The sequence below is a fragment of the Eutrigla gurnardus genome (genome assembly GCF_963514095.1).
Source record: "Eutrigla gurnardus genome assembly, chromosome: 11".
Classification (NCBI taxonomy): Eukaryota; Metazoa; Chordata; class Actinopteri; order Perciformes; family Triglidae; genus Eutrigla; species Eutrigla gurnardus.
Window position 1 is genome coordinate 21,896,043 of NC_139925.1, and position 15,804 is coordinate 21,911,846.

Consider the following 15,804-nt stretch of genomic DNA (forward strand, 5'->3'; position numbering starts at 1 on the left):
CTTAAAGGGGTTAAAGTTTCAGAGATTTGATTCTTCACTACCTGAGAAAAACAGCTGATTACATTTTGGAATTCATAATCAAGGATATATCTGCTGTTGCCTTGGATTTATATGTTCTGCTCATATGTAAGTTCATCATGTTTTATGTTTTTTTTCTATGCTGGCGTTGATTGTCTCTTCAGCCGGGTGCAGCAGGATCCAGCAGACCCTCTGTCCAGCCTCAGCACACAGTTCCTGTGAGGCCTCCTCACCCTTGGCCAGCTCCAACAGAGGAACGTGCTGTCTGAGAAGGCCATGAGCACCAAGCAGGTCTATCACACGTATGTTGAAGTAAAACACTGACAGATATTACCTCGTAACCCAGTGTTTGTGCTCGATGTCAATCTATATTAGCTTTCTCACTCATCTTCCTTGTGAACATGTGATTCAAGGAGAACATTCACTTCAGTGTGACCCAGTTCAAGAAGTGCATTAAAACCCCCTGTGACTGCTTGTCTCTGTGCTGGAATGCTTCAGCGTAGCGGAGCTGGCTGCCCAGAGTGTGAGTCAGAGTGTGTGTCGTGGCGAGGCTGCAGTGGGTGCTGCTGGACGCTCACTTCGCCCTGCTGCAGAGGCCGATCCAGCAGGGCGAGGGCCAGGCCCGCCCTGGCAGCGACACACACTCCCTGGTGGCAAAGACATGCCAGGCCCTCACAGCTCTGATAGGCCTCACCTCTATCGCCCCCTGTCAGGAGCTGCTGGACCTGCAGAAGAGGGTAAGAGAAACGTACGGTTATTGTGTATTTTAACAGTCTGTTTTAAGCCTAGTCCACACAGGGATTTTTTAAAAGAGAGTTATACCTCCTTTGTCCGTCCATCCAGATGCCACACACACACACACACACACACACACACACACACACACACACACACACACACACACACGCACACACACAATCAGTGTCACCATCAGTCTTTGTCATGGGAGTGTTGAATTATCCCTCAGTTTAGTGGAACAATGAGGTATAATGTTGATACAAACATGTAGAAACATGTAAAAAGTCTTGTTAGCAGGTTATATTTCCACTTCATAAGTGACGCCTCACAAAGGAGATGACAGCATGCACACTGACATTACCAGCCCAAAACAGCCAGTTTTCCAAAAACTCGCTGAAATGTTTTGAAAGAGCTAGAAAAGACAAGGCTGTAGTTTGATCTTTTGCGAGGTGAACAGAAACTTGTGTCCATAAGTTGCAGCTGAGACAGAAACCCCACTCATTCCTCTCTGCCCACTTCCACTGCTGCTGTACAGGTGTGCCAGCTGGCAGTAACAACCACATCGGGGGACAGCCACGCACTGTCTCTTGGGTCTGGCACAGCTGGCTCAATATGACAACCACCCAAATTCAGACGGGTCAAAGGAAGCCCTAAGTGCTGCCTGCCTCGGCCTCCAGGCCAGCATTGAGCTGGAACACAGGACTCAGAGCAGAGAGCCACTTGAGCAGCTGAGTCTGAGTGTTGTCCTTACTTACTGTCTTTGGCATGCAGGGCGTTGTGTGACCTGTGTCCCTGCTGTTGGACAAACACTTCACATTAAACAGTTATGATAGCCTTTTGGAAATGGCCTGCTCGTCCACATTAACCATCCCCTGTTTGCTCAGAACAACAGTGGTGGTAGGACCAGCTGCAGGCTGTGAACCAGGAAGCTGCCAAGCAGTCCATCACCCGACCAGCGGGAGCGAAGGGGGCCTCTGACACAAGTGTGGCCAAGAGAGGAGCTAAGCGGGGCAGGGGAGGGCCCGGTCCTAGGCGGGTGGCAGCAGCTGTAACCAAAGCTCCTGCTCCCACCCCCCAGCACCCATCAGGGGGGGAAGCTGCCCAGCCTCCAGCCAAAACCGCTGCAGCCAGGTGAGTCACGCTGGCAGCCTGAGTCAAGCATTTGGCTGACCTGTCATTAAGTGGTTGTCTGTTTGCGTTTATGTATTGCTTACTTTTCTCAGTTCTATCCTGCTCCATATTCATGTCAACTACAATCTGTTACTGTTTGTCATCCTGGGGAGCTTCACTGGAACACGTTCACAGTTTGTTTCCACGTAGAAGAAAAGTGCATGATTTCAATGAAAGAAACATCTAAAGGTTTGGAAAGTTTGACATCAGTAGTAAAATATTTCAAAAAGATTTCCTGACTCAGCTTTAAGTAGTTCTGTTGTTTATGTCTAAATGCATTAGCAAAACTTAATTTTGTAATCTTTGTCAGAGCTCGTGTATTATATGTTCTCTCCTACAGGGGGCGAGCTGGAGCAGCAGGCAAGTCAGATAGATCAGCTCCCCACCAACAGGTCTAAAAGAAAAGCTCATTGCCCCAACACTGTTGACACAGCGGAGGGTAAGGCATGCAGAACCTTTCTTCCTTGTGTAGTTTTTCATGATTTAGGGAATATTTTTCCTCTATTACTTTAAACTGATTATCTTTGAGTTGTAGATTAAAAAAAAGACATTTGAGGACATCATCTTTGGTTTGTGAAAAGCTGATTTCATAGCCCAAAAAAACTGAACGATTTATTGAAAGAATATTCCAACATTCATTTTGAAACCTCATATAGGAGGCAGCAACAAACATCTTTTACTGTCTTTTTCTTCCTGGCTTTGTCAAAGCCTTCGGTTCTACAGCCTGTGTGGGTTCAGAGCCTGCTGTAGCAGACAGAATGAACCCCAGCTCTCATCGGTCTGGGTCTGGGTCTGGGTCTGGGTCTGGCCCTCTCCCGCTCTGCAGACACACAGCAGCAGGCAAAGCAGCTCTACCAAGAGGTCATCGCCATGGCACCAGAGGTCAGTGGTTATCTGTTACATTTACTCAATACTTTTACAACGTAGCTTTTATTGGTTTCACACACACACCTGCTTGACCTGGTGAATAAGTCCAGTAGACTGCTCAGTCTATGCTTGTCTACAGTTAGCAGACTAGTATTAATAAATAGTAATAGTATTAATAAATATAATAATAATAATAACAAATTATATTATATATATATATACTGTATACACACACATAATATAACTATTCTATTAGTTAAACTAGAATGTCTTCTTATTTGAAGTTGCCACTAAAGAAGTTATTTATAGAGCTGTCTGCTGTTGAGATCCCTCATGATGTAATCCAGATAAGATCTGGTCTGTCCAGGTCCACGACGCCTACATTGAGCTCGTGCAGTACAGTGGAGCTGTACTGCAGGTTCCCTCTGAAGCCGGTGGCCGAGCAAAGCTTGGACGATGCCTTCATCACAGGAGAGATGGTCCGCCTGCTGATGATGCTGGAGCCGTACGACCACCTGCAGCTGGGCCTCAGTGAGTCCTCTCGCTGTTTATACTGACTTTCAAATTCTTAAAAAAATACAATGTTGGCATTCTTAATGTTTCGTGACAAACACCCGACTTGTGTGGTCATCTTGACTTTTTTGCCAATATTAAATAAATAAACACAAAATGTTTCTATTAACGAAATCCTGAAATAAATAAATGGAGGAAATAAATATATAAATAAATGAAAATATAAATTCACATTTATTCATTTCAGGGGACTTTTATTTCATAATGCTACACATATTCCAATATTAATTTCATCGGCAGATTTATTTATTAAATATTGGCTTCAATTGCATTATTTATTTAATAATAGCATGTGACCTGCTATTTATAGAGACGTATCACATTCAACTGGTGCTATGGTGGCCAGCTAGAGTACATACATGCAGCATGAAGTCAGATCCTGACTGACGATGCATTAGGCAGCTCAGGTTAGGATCATTTCATGACCTTATGTCCAACATATCTTTATTAATGTTTGATTTGAAAATGATGTAAAACCCTAAATTAAACACTTTAAACAATGCCAGACATTTTGAGACCAAACACATGTTAAAGTGTTTGCATCAATGCAGTGATGTTCATATAGTAATGTGTGGTTTTGTTCATAGGTTTCATAGAAAAATGGGAAGTCCAGGATCCAGTTGGCGAGGAGTGTGTATGCCAGGCTCCATGATAGGAGGACGATCAGGACCTCCAGGACTTCTTCAAGTTCAAGTGCTGGATATGATGCTGCTGCTAACAATTCCCCTCTATTTACTGTTTACTGAAGTTACTGATGAGTCCCTTTCTGTGTTCCTACGTAATCCTCCTAATGTCATAAATGAGCCGTTCCTATCAGACAGAGGACACCGAGACAATCTCATCCTTTTCTTCAAAGGCACATTTAATTTCTCAATAAAAATAGCATATTAAAAGTGACAACTTAAACAACAGACAAGACTGGAGAAGAACATTCATACATAGTAGTGCAACAAAAGACAGGTGTTTCAGTGAGCGTCCGTCAGACGTGGAAACAGATAAGTTCATATTTGATTATTCCAAGCCAGAGGTTCTCTGATTAATTTCTTCATCCCAATAAAGTATTTTTCGATAACATGGGAAATCATTGTGTTACAGGGATATCTCTCTGCACTACAGGTTATCATCACCTGCAGGGCTCAGCCAAACACTACACATTGTTCAGGGAAAGCCTTTCACAAAGCAAAACAGCGGGAATTTAATCTGAGTTTAACAATTTTCTGGCAAGACGAGTCTAAAGATGAGTATCACTGTACAAAATATAGATGAACGGCTGCCAGCTGTTGTATTCTAATAAGAGACAATTCAGCCTCACAAACAGGCAGTGATCTACGCACCGTTGGTGCATCTCATCTCGTGTCAGGCTGCACAGATCTCGACCCCCAGTCTTTGTTGTGGTCGACGTGGTTTCACACCGAGTTGAGTTTGGTGACGATGAGCACGCGGACAGACTGGTCAAAGCCCGAACACACACACAGGCCCTGCTTGTCGGGGCTCCAGTCCAGGCTGGCGATGGGCTGAGTGGACAGAGTGACGTTCTGCAAGAGGTTGACGGAGCCAGCTACGCCCTCATCCGTGTCGTCCGAGTCAGGCTTTCTTCTCTGAGCGGGATACTCACTGGAAATTACACCAGAAATATCTTAGATATTAGTTTAAAGTAAGGCAGGAAACGAATGAGCAGTATGTGCATCTTAAAATGGAACAAAACACTTGTAGTTAAAGGGGTATTACTTACTATTTCCAGAGATGCAAGTTGCCTGCTCCCCCTGCAGTCATAAAGATGTCTCTGTTTTGGGGCAGATGCTTCACCTGCCAGATGGTTGACTTATGAGCCTGAAAGAAAGACGGATCATTTACTTCCCAAAGCAATCGGATAAATAACGGCAGAATTAATCCCAAACACCAGTCAAGACCTGTATCAGCTTTCAGATGTTTTTTAGAATAATACATCCAAAGCTTCATCTTGATACTTTGGAGAGCTACACTGATATCTTATTTTAGGTGGAACTTTATGATTCATATTTGGAGACACTGATGGCTCAGAAGAACTGGACAAATATTTAGAAAGCTGAGGCCTCTGATCTTAAACGACATAGCAAACAGTTGGGCTGTGCAGTTTAAGTCTGTTTTTATAGCATTTTCCCACCAAAAAAAACCCCACACTTCTCTCTTCTCATCGCCCCCGTGTCAATTTTGGCCGATGTCACAAAGCCACAGAGAATATAAGACAAACACAACCTCAAACACTTCCAGCTGTGAAAACGCTCATAATGACGTGTGCCCCCATTTCCCTCTGTGCCACGCAAATGTAGAAACAATAATAGCTCTAACAACCTTTTGACATTTTCCCCCCATACATGGGAGCCAAACATCCGTCTGGCTCTCTCCACCCAGGTCAGTAATTACCTTTTCGGAAACGGAGGCGAAGCCCTTGGTGGGGTGTTGGGTCCTCATGTCAAAGACGTGGAATTTTCCCTCCAACGAGGTGGCGACCAGCTTGTTCATGTTGATGTCTTTCCTGTCAAACTCCACACAGCAAACCTGGCCATGATGGAAGAAAAAAAAACCAACATTCATCACATTGCATGGCTCCTCCACGAACGATTCTCCATACAGCGGAATGTGCTGACATGGACATAACGACCCCTGGCAGGTTCACCTACATTCACGAGGTGATGAAAAAGAGAGCAGTCTGTGCCGTGCGTTTTATATGGCGTGTGAAGGAAACGTACGTTCCCCTCAGACTTCCCCTGTGGTTTTATAAGCAGTGGAACGGGAAAGTCGGTTCAGCTCCGTCTCCACAGCTGTGTCTGTTTGTGTCTACGTTACCATTCAAGTGCAGGTTGCAGTGCAAAAGAAACAGATGATCCTCATAAAAACATTCACGGTATGTTCTGGCTGTGGTGTCACACTGTCTACACCACTAACGAAATCAAAAGGAAAATCTTCTCCTGAAGTGCTGAATGTCAACAGCTTCACATAGAAATGCAGGCCACACAGGCTGTCACGCCACGTATAAGCCAATGTTTCTGTTATGTTTTAGTGTGTTCACCTCACCCCGTTTTTAATGTTGGTTTCCCACCGCAGAGACATATTCCGCAGGTCAAAGAGTTTGATGTCCCCGTTGTCGTAGCCGGCGCACACACAGCGGTCCTGATCGTTGAAGGCATGACCTGTCATGAAACAGTCAGAGGAAAATGAACAGTAGAAACACTTACCCATGTGTACCTGGAAAGAAAGTACACATGTAGAACTCAATGTTGTGGGGGAGGTACTTTCAAACGCTGAAAACGTGTATTTCACCAACCAAATGCAACAGTCCAGCAGTCCCTCTTGGTTTCTCCTTCCATAGGCTCCATGTTGGCTACAGGCGAATCCTTCTGTCTGGAATCCCACACCTTCACTGTCCCTGTAAAGCCCAAGGGAATGTCACGACTTTATGTTATTGCTTTAGAAAGGTTTTTATTGAAAACTAAACTTTCCTATTGCTCTTACCGTCTCTGCTTCCAGTGACTATCTCAGGTGCACCATCGCCAATCCCTATACCGCCAACAGCATCAATACTATTCACTATCTCTTTGTGGGCCTTTACAGTGTAAACTGGCACTTCAGGCATCTCCAGATTCCTGTGGACAACAGAGGCATCGTCACTGAAGGAACCAGTAGACTTAAAAATGTTCAATTCAGACAGACAGCAATTCATCTTAAAATAGTGGATATAATATAACTGAGAAGCCGATTAGTCTTGTTTATTTGAGCCTTTGCACTGAACACAGCTTTAGATTTAGGCTCATGAAGTGGTTTGTGATTAAACATTTAATTAAAACCTTCCTTTCACCAATTCATTTCAAGCCACTACTGGCAAAAGTTAGATACCATATATTGAGATTTCCATCAAAATCCCCAGTTGCTATGTGTCGTTGTTGAAGAGAGGAGGCTCCAAATGTCCCACACTTTATGGGTTTAGGTTTCTCTACCTGAAACATATGAGAGGCAAGCTTTTGTTTAGGTCCGAGAATGAGACAGGGCAGCAAGCAGTGAGATGGCAGTAAAAGGAAGGAACAACACATTCTTGTTTTTGATTGGATGTTGAGTGATGTGCTAATGGAAAACACATTCTATTTAAATTAAGTCTAGTTAAGTCTAGATATAGATTAAACAATTAATTGTTTTTTTTTATCATATTGTGTCTCTTATTACTGACTTTTTAGTGTACGCTTTTAGTGCTTCTATTTCCGAGCTCTTTGGCACACTTTTAGGATATATGGTGAATAAAACAAAGAAAGATACCAGGACAGGGTTTATGCATTTGTAGGATGTCCTCGGTTTTTGTTGCTTATTGTTTTAGATTATGTGTTATGTGTGATTGTCTGTCCTGTTTTCTATAGAAGACATTATGACCCATGTTGTAAATTGTTGTGTTTACAGATTACATGTCATCCCCTTGGATTGTTTTTTAATTATTATTATATATATACATAAATAAAAACACTATAGGATGCCTGAGTCTATGCATTCAATGACCTGTTAATTGATAGAAACCTCTAGTGCTGTTAATTAGGGACAGGTGTACTGGGCAGGTCAAACGGTTTAACTGTATAGTGTATGTTTAACAGTTTTAACACAAATATGTCATAAATATATACGAATTAAAACACCTCTGATTGGTAACGTTTGAGGTCATTGGCCGTGTTCGTGTTGCTTGTTGCTATGGAGACAACAACCGAGCAAGAACTTTCTAGAATTTAGATAAGCTAACGTTAGCTATAACAACGACACACCGTTTACATGATGAAATGTTATTTATGAGGGGAAATAAAGGGATCAAGAGCAAAAAGAGTACACTGCGTATGTACCTCCTTTATTAGCTGAGCCTCTCCGTGCTGAACCTCGTAGATTTGCATTACTCCGGTTCCTCTGGGAAAGTTCCCCAGACAGACGAACTTCGCGCTGCAGGGGATCCATTTACTCTCAAACACCGTGTAGTTCAAACCCTTCTGAAAATGCGCAATAATCTGAGGCTTTGCTAGCGGCGATGACATATTTACTGTTTGGGAGATGGAAACGTTTGAATTGTTCTTGTAAAGTTATCAAGAAAGCCCGACCAGCGCATAGACTGTCTCTGAAGTCCAGTGTAACTCGCTGCCAGGGCCAAAACAAACGAGGGCGTCCAATGGCTGAGCTGAGGCTGCCCAAAGAGATGCCTGACGAAATGTACACATTTTAGTAAATATGTTACGTATTTCTTACACACAGTTACTGTATATAGTTATTTTATTATTTAAAACACAATTTATTTACCAAATGACCCATACATATATATATTATGACATAGTATTGATTTTGTTCTGTCTACAGGCGTTGACGATGTGGAAGTTTGGGTCCTTTTCGTAACACGAGGACACCTTCGTGCCCTGTAGCCACAATCTGCCGACTTTTGACTGTTTTTATCCGGCTTTAAAACTATTTTCAGACATGGACACAGATACAACTACAACCCCGGACGCGGGCGCTGCCACGGAGAGTCAAGAAGACACGGAATCCTTCACAAAAGTAAAGTCTAAAAAGACTCAGAAACGAAAACGTGAACAAGATGGAGTGGACATGGACACCGAGGGGCCCGTGGCGAGCAAGCGGCCGCAGTTTCCACCAATTTCAAGCGACAAATTAAAGGTAACTATCGTCTGTATACACATATCCTGTATGGTGTCGTAATACAAACAGATAACCCGTGGTTATTTCGTGTTGTCTTCGTCACAAAGAAGCTAGTGTAGTCTGACTGCTATAAATAAAGTTACTGCTCCACACTAGTGGAAACAGCATGGGCTACAAACAGCCATGTTCTAGCAGGCAAACACAGGTGTAACTGATGCAAATAAATATGGTCCTATTCTATTCAGTGTGTCACTGCCAGAGCCCTTATTAATGTTATTAAATACACGTGTTTATCCTGCAACGACACGTTAGCATGTTGTGAACATGGTAAATTCAGATATCGAGAGCTAATATCTACCCAGGAGTATAAGGAGCAGTGAGACCGCCCACAGACTCAACGTCGCAAATTAATGCACGAGTAATTAAATGCAGAAAGGGACAGTCGGTCACTAACGAGTGTGCTTTAATTTGATACCTTAGTACGTTGTGCTTCTCATACTTTCACCCTTTCTTCAGGGAAAGTGGACTGCACGACTGTCAGTTAGTGCTGGGCGGTATGACCAAAAATGTATATCACGGTATTTTTCAAAATGATATCGGTTTCACGGTATTTGACGGTATTTTTTTTTTCAAGCACGACTGGGTGTTAACCTAATTTTCTAATAATTTAGAGAATAATTACTGCAGTAAATTGGCTTGGACTGACATATTTTAATGTCATAAGGAGTGAATATTGTAGAAAAACATTAATGTCCACACTAGCATTAATGATGTGAAGGAATCAGAATGCATGACTGTTGCAGTCAAAATACAGAACCCTTTATTGTTTTGCAACTTGAAAAAACATCTTTTGTAAACCAACTGGCTACACAATGTAAACAATACGTCTCCTGTAACTGCAATATGAAGACTTCTTTATCCACTGGACATCAATTAAGGCAACATCCATAAATAAATTAAAAAAATAAATAGTTCCACAGTTTGCTTTTCTTGTCGTAGGCAGTCCCCCTAGCAAACGCGTCTTTGAGTGACATTTGACTCGTCTCTTCTCCCGCAGTGCGAACAGCGGCTACAACTTTAGCCCGACGGCATTTGCAGAATATTGTTGTTTGTTCGACGTCGATTTTTTAAAGCCGAAGAATTTCCAAACAACAGACACGGCTCCTCTTTTCGGCACAAGTTCTTCTGTTTCATTGCTTGCTCGTTCGGAACTTTCGGCGAAAGTTTCGGCGAAAAAAAGAAATGGATAAACACGGCGAAAGTTTCGGCAAAAAGAAACTTTCGCCGTGTTTATCTATTTTTTCACCGCATCTTACGCTCAACACAGGCTGTGCTCTCGCATGCTGCTTGTTTGGTGCAGCTGCTAAACAGCCCCCTCTCAAACAATGTCCGGCGGCGCGACGTTCCGCCGCTCTGCGTTCCCGACGTTCATACGCTACACACTCACCGGTGTTGGGGTATATGAAAAATGCATATCATAAACAAAAAAACCACCGGTATTCGGAATGAACCGGTATACCGCCCAGCACTACTGTCAGTAACCCTCTGACATCATACACATCCCCTGATGCCGTTATACATGGTCATTTTACAGTTTCAATGCACGAGTCGATATTCAATATCATCTGTCGATATACTATACACCATAATATACAGTATGTTTACATGTAAATACTACATATAACCAGTCATGTATATCTGTTCAATATTAATTTATTAACACTATTTATTTTGTTTACACCTTACAGGACACTTGATATTTTTTATTGCATGTAGAAATGATTTTATTTTTATATTATCCTAGCTTTTACTTCTATCTTTGTGTAAGTACATTGTGAGAGATGCAAAAAAAAAGCTGTAAAATTCCTTTAATGTCTATGCATTCTTGGCCAGATTAAGCTTATTCAACTTTGAATTATGTATTCTTACATTAAGGCATTGTTGAAGTAAACCTCAATGTGGTGCTACCACAGAACAGTTTCCTTAATGTTGTTATGCAGTGAGATGACAGTCACGTGTCTGTTTCAGGGACCAGATGAGATGCGTAAAATCGCCGTCCCAGGTCACAGATACACCCCGCTGAAGGAAAACTGGCTGAAGATTTTCACCCCCATCGTGGAAAACCTGCATCTTCAAGTTAGATTCAACCTGAAAACTAGGAATGTTGAAATCAAAGTAAGTTTCCCCATCACAGTTAAGCAAAGTGGACTCGACAGAGCCTTTTGACGGTAATGACCCCCCTGCTCTGTTTTCCCTCCGGTACTCAGAGTAATGTAATATCTGCCTTCCTTCTTCCAGACATGCAAAGAAACGCAGGACATCGGCTCACTCACAAAAGCATCAGATTTCGTTAAAGCGTTTATTCTGGGATTCCAGGTTGAAGTAAGTACAGTTTGTGTGAGCTGTTAGGTTTTTATTTTATGGCTACTTTTTGATCACGTTTCTCTGTTTTTGTACGAAATGTTATTTATGAAGTAAGGCTGAACCCAAATATTTGATTATTAGGCAAAGACTGAAATAATATCTGTCACAGTATTTGAAGTTTAGGGATGTTCCCTGAACTTTTCTTGATTTTTGGTTTGTGATGTAACATTCCCACTATTTCTTCCCAGGATGCACTGGCTCTCATCAGACTAGATGAGCTTTTCCTAGAAAGCTTTGATGTCACCGATGGTAAGGTGGCACCAACATGCAACCCTATACTCTGCTGCCCAATGAGGTCTGTGTCTAATATGTTGTGTATTTAATTGTCTTCTCATGTTGTCTGTCTTGGCAGTGAAACCTCTGAAGGGAGACCACTTATCCAGAGCCATCGGTAGAATAGCAGGAAAAGGAGGAAAAACCAAGTTCACCATTGAAAATGTCACAAAGACTCGTATTGTACTGGCAGAGACGTAAGTGCTCTTCCTGCATCATTACTGTAAAATGAGAATGTTATTACCATGATTATTCAACACTATGTTCCATAGAAGCTAAAACGAAGAATGTTATCTGCAAATGTCCAATTCAGAATAAGATCTAGTGTTTATGAACTAACACTGTTAGGCAGATTTACTCATAAACGGTTCTGATTTCATCTTTTTATTTTCTAATTATCCAGCACAAAAGCTTTCAGTCAGTCAGTCTATGTCACTGTCACCAGGTTTGTGTTTTGTTGTTAAAGCTTTTAATTCTCTTTACATCAATAAGCGATATATTGATTGCTCTGATAAAAAATAAACTGTTTTTGCAGTCGTCGCAGGACCGTAATAAACCCTGTATACCGCTGGGATGAATAAATAAAGCTAAGTTAGTCCTCAGGTCTTTATGCAAGAAAGACTCCATAAACCCAAACCATAACATGTTTTACTAAACCGTATAAAGTGTTTTTGCTGCTGCTTTGTGACAGAAAGCCCTAAAGGCCAACTCCTCCCATGTGCCAGAGCTTTCATGTGTTTTAGGGGGACAGTCTTTGGAGGATGGCCTGAAGGGAGGGTTTCTTTAATTAGCTGGTTTCTTTAACTTGCCCCCAACTTTCAATGCCGAAACACCACTTTGATATTATTTACTCGACATTGTGAATTCCTACCTCATCTCTTGAAGACGTGCAGAAAGCTTGATGCTCAAATCAAAGAGAAATGCCTCTGAACCAAAACATTTAACACTCCTCAATCTGTCCCTCAACAGAAAAGTTCACATATTAGGATCATTCCAGAATATCAAGATGGCTCGGACAGCAATCTGCAATTTAATCTTAGGTAAGAGAGATGTTTTGATATGTGATAAATACAGTACGAGCTGGTTGGTGTTTTATTGGGAAAAGAACTCTGTTAATCGACATGTGGTGTTGAGAAGTGACCTTTAAATGCCTTTTGCCTCTACAGGAAGTCCACCTTCAAAGGTCTACGGCAACATCAGGGTCGTGGCTAGCCGGGCTGCCGAGAGATTCTAATGGCCGTTTGGCGGCTGTGTGTATTTATCCTTCTCCCCCGTTGGCTGGTGCGAATCCCATGATGATCTGGGACTGTTGACTCCCCTCTGGACTGTTTCTCTGTTGATGCTTTTGGCATTCAGCATAAACAGAGTCCAAGTATCTCTAAGCTTAAGTTTGTGTAAATAAATCATTTCAATCCCCTCGAACAATGAGAATCATTGTGTGACTGAATGAATCCAGCATCAGGTTTGGGACCTGGAACTGACCAAGTTAGTGATAATTACTTGACACTCCGGTCAATAACATCCTGAAGGGAAAAATATAACTTTCAACAAGTGTATTTAAATTGTATTTAATTCTCATAGTATGAAGTTTCCAACAGTCCCACAGCATAAGATGCAGCATGCAGAAAAAAAAAGGTTCTCAAACTTAAATCTTTTCAGATCACCCCACACACAGTGTCCCTCTGAGAAAAAATAGCACTTAAAAACTAAAGCGTGGTCTGAACTATACAGAGAGCCAGAACTGCATTTAACAAATACTTATATACAAAAGGAAAAAAACATTGAAATGTCCCCTTTAAGCTGAGTACAGTGTGGCAGTTTGAGACGGGATCAGATATGCAACCTTTACTGGAACCGAAGTATCTGGCTGACCCGGGTAAAATACAAAAAGTTATATATTCATTTGGATTACCTCATAATATGTGTACATTTACCAGTTTGGCAAGATCAATATTGTATACCATTAAATTCTTAAATATATTAACATCACCATCCATGTGTAAACAAGAGGATTATTTAAAAAATAAAATAAAAACGGATCCACGTTCACAACGAAAAAATATAGATTTCCGTGTCATGCAAGCACAGGGAGGCCAAGCCGTGCAGAGCTTTGGGATAACAGCGGCTGACTACCAAGCTCCTGATCAAACCTGCAGTCGGCCTCCAAAGCTAAATAAAAGCTATCCGACGATGTTTATAGCAGGAAGCATTTTTACCTCAGAAATAAACATTTGGTTGAATCCATTTATTTCTCTGTGTTCATGTTACTGGGTGGCAGGGGAGAATATGAAGTGAGTGACAGTAAAAAAAAAAAAATTTTAAAAATGGGAGAGGAAGCCAGCTTTTGAAATGTACACGTTCCAAAAAACCCAACTACAATATACAGTCTGTCTGATTGCTATGAAGGAGGACTAGTACCACATGTGAAACATTAACTCAAATACATTTTTCACATGTGGCCCTAATCACCTTCCGTACTTTGCCAACATGTTAAGATTTAAGTGTTGTGTTAAAAGGAACTCCGACCCGTGCTGCACTGTACCGAGGCAAAGCCTTCTCTTCTAGCCGTTAAAGATAATCGCACATTGAAAACCTAATATACACATATCGGTTCAAAAACACTGCCTGCAGATAAGAATCTTACTCGCAAAAACCGTTTAATCGCACCATTTTTCACTCTCATTTCTCAGCCAAGCCTCTGTTCTTAACCTCAAATGAAATCATTCCTGTATTTGTCAGTCTTTGCTTCAGAGATGTCTTATGGATGCACACCAGAAACCATGTATCAGTTTGCAGCCACAGATACGTTTTTGGAAAGACATTTTCTTGGCATTAATTTCTCTAGCTAATGAGTTCATGACGAGGATAATGTCAGACAGTACAAACACATTCCTGAGTAGGAATAAAACTAGCAATCTTATCACAAATAAAGAAAAATAAAACATGTCTTTTACTGGACTGATCCAAATGTACGGAAGCTAAAATGAAAGCGTTGCCTCTAATATAACTGGAGGTGGTCACATGACTGTCGGCGATGACGGCGATGGACTGGTTTCTGGATATGTTCTGGTTGGCACTTCATACCCGACTCTCTAGTTGGACTGTCAGTGTTTGTATGCTATACACTTCCTCTCACCCACAACCATAGATATACTTTTATTTTTTTTCTTCTTTATAAAAGACAAGAACAAAAAATAAATATCAAAAACAACAATTGACAAAAGAAAAAAGGATGAAATATGAACAAGCCAACCAGCCTCTTCACTGCACCCCCCCTTTACCCACTTTCTCCCCCCTCGTCCAAAAATCACAAATCGATGTCCTGAGTGAGAGAGAATACTTCCATTGAGTTACACGGAGAGCACTTGGCTGGACGTCTTGAGCAGATCTTCAGAGAGGGCGGAGAAAGCGAGTGTCGAGGAGGAAGGGAGGGGGAGGAGTCAGCATGTGGAGGAGCGCTCACACGTCCACCACCATCTTTTTGTGGATATCGAGACCGCCAACCACCTGGAAGAAGCAAATTAATTCCAGTGAAAAATAGAGCCTGACTTTAATACAAGATACAACATTTTTTTTAAATGATTACCTTGTGATTGATCTCATTTAAGATCATTTGAATGTTTTTCACTAAAAAGGATGATCATTAAATGTGTGAATCTTATCTGTGACACAATGAAAATATTTGTTTCTTCACCAAATGTAAACTGATTCCGGTATGTTTTAGTGCCATTATTTAGCGTTTAAAGCATATTTTGATGATTGTCGGGATAATTATCTGTGAGTCGCAATTATTTCCGCCAGCATAATCGTGAGATGAAATTTTCATATCGTCCCAAGCGTACTTACAAGACATATTGAATAAGGACACGTCGAAAAATAGGCAGCAGAGGAAGAGGAGTCTACTATTGGGGTCAAACTCTAAACAGAAAAAATGGATCCTACATTTCCCATAATGCAACTTAATGAAATCTTTCATTGAACCCCTGCACCACCTCAGCCAGCCCCTGCTAGCATCTGAACATCTAACAGCAAGTAAGCTGAACTTTGTGTGTGTCTCTTCAATTGGCACTATTATGTTGTTGTTATACT

At 41.6% G+C, this 15,804-nt stretch overlaps 3 protein-coding genes across 4 annotated transcripts in view; 1 reads left to right on the forward strand and 2 right to left on the reverse strand.

Moving 5' to 3' along the window:
- Positions 1–4,122: 4,122 nt before the first annotated feature.
- On the reverse strand, positions 4,123–8,507 carry dnaaf10 (dynein axonemal assembly factor 10). Its single transcript, XM_084021387.1, has 8 exons — positions 8,220–8,507; positions 7,240–7,340; positions 6,859–6,989; positions 6,671–6,772; positions 6,421–6,536; positions 5,770–5,904; positions 5,099–5,196; positions 4,123–4,980 (listed from the first exon to the last, which is right to left on the reverse strand). Exons 1-8 carry the CDS (start codon positions 8,403–8,405, stop codon positions 4,773–4,775), a joined length of 1,077 nt encoding a protein of 358 aa, XP_083877513.1. The 5' UTR covers positions 8,406–8,507; the 3' UTR covers positions 4,123–4,772.
- A 241-nt stretch (positions 8,508–8,748) lies between these two features.
- On the forward strand, positions 8,749–13,146 carry pno1 (partner of NOB1 homolog). The gene is made up of 7 exons (XM_084020831.1): positions 8,749–9,036; positions 11,047–11,193; positions 11,317–11,400; positions 11,631–11,691; positions 11,795–11,912; positions 12,685–12,755; positions 12,882–13,146. The coding sequence occupies exons 1-7, from the start codon at positions 8,839–8,841 to the stop codon at positions 12,947–12,949; spliced, it is 747 nt and encodes a 248-aa protein (XP_083876957.1). The 5' UTR covers positions 8,749–8,838; the 3' UTR covers positions 12,950–13,146.
- A 121-nt stretch (positions 13,147–13,267) lies between these two features.
- ppp3r1a (protein phosphatase 3, regulatory subunit B, alpha a) overlaps positions 13,268–15,804 on the reverse strand; it is a 33,138-nt gene continuing 30,601 nt past the window's right edge. For both annotated transcript variants that reach the window (XM_084020834.1, XM_084020833.1), the window contains one exon: positions 13,268–15,222. In XM_084020834.1, coding sequence (XP_083876960.1) covers positions 15,175–15,222 — 48 coding nt within the window. In that variant the 3' untranslated portion in view covers positions 13,268–15,174. The remainder of the gene's footprint in view (positions 15,223–15,804) is intronic.

Bases quoted from the DNA above. Each gene is read 5' to 3' on its own strand.
- dnaaf10 (XM_084021387.1), bottom strand. From the start codon at position 8,405: ATGTCATCGCCGCTAGCAAAGCCTCAGATTATTGCGCATTTTCAGAAG. The intron at 6,773-6,858 runs GTAAGAGCAATA...TGGGCTTTACAG, and splicing joins AGTCACTGGAAGCAGAGACG to GGACAGTGAAGGTGTGGGAT. The intron at 5,197-5,769 runs GTAATTACTGAC...TCTTTCTTTCAG, and splicing joins TCGCCTCCGTTTCCGAAAAG to GCTCATAAGTCAACCATCTG.
- pno1 (XM_084020831.1), top strand. From the start codon at position 8,839: ATGGACACAGATACAACTACAACCCCGGACGCGGGCGCTGCCACGGAG. The intron at 9,037-11,046 runs GTAACTATCGTC...TGTCTGTTTCAG, and splicing joins TTTCAAGCGACAAATTAAAG to GGACCAGATGAGATGCGTAA. The intron at 11,194-11,316 runs GTAAGTTTCCCC...TCCTTCTTCCAG, and splicing joins CTAGGAATGTTGAAATCAAA to ACATGCAAAGAAACGCAGGA.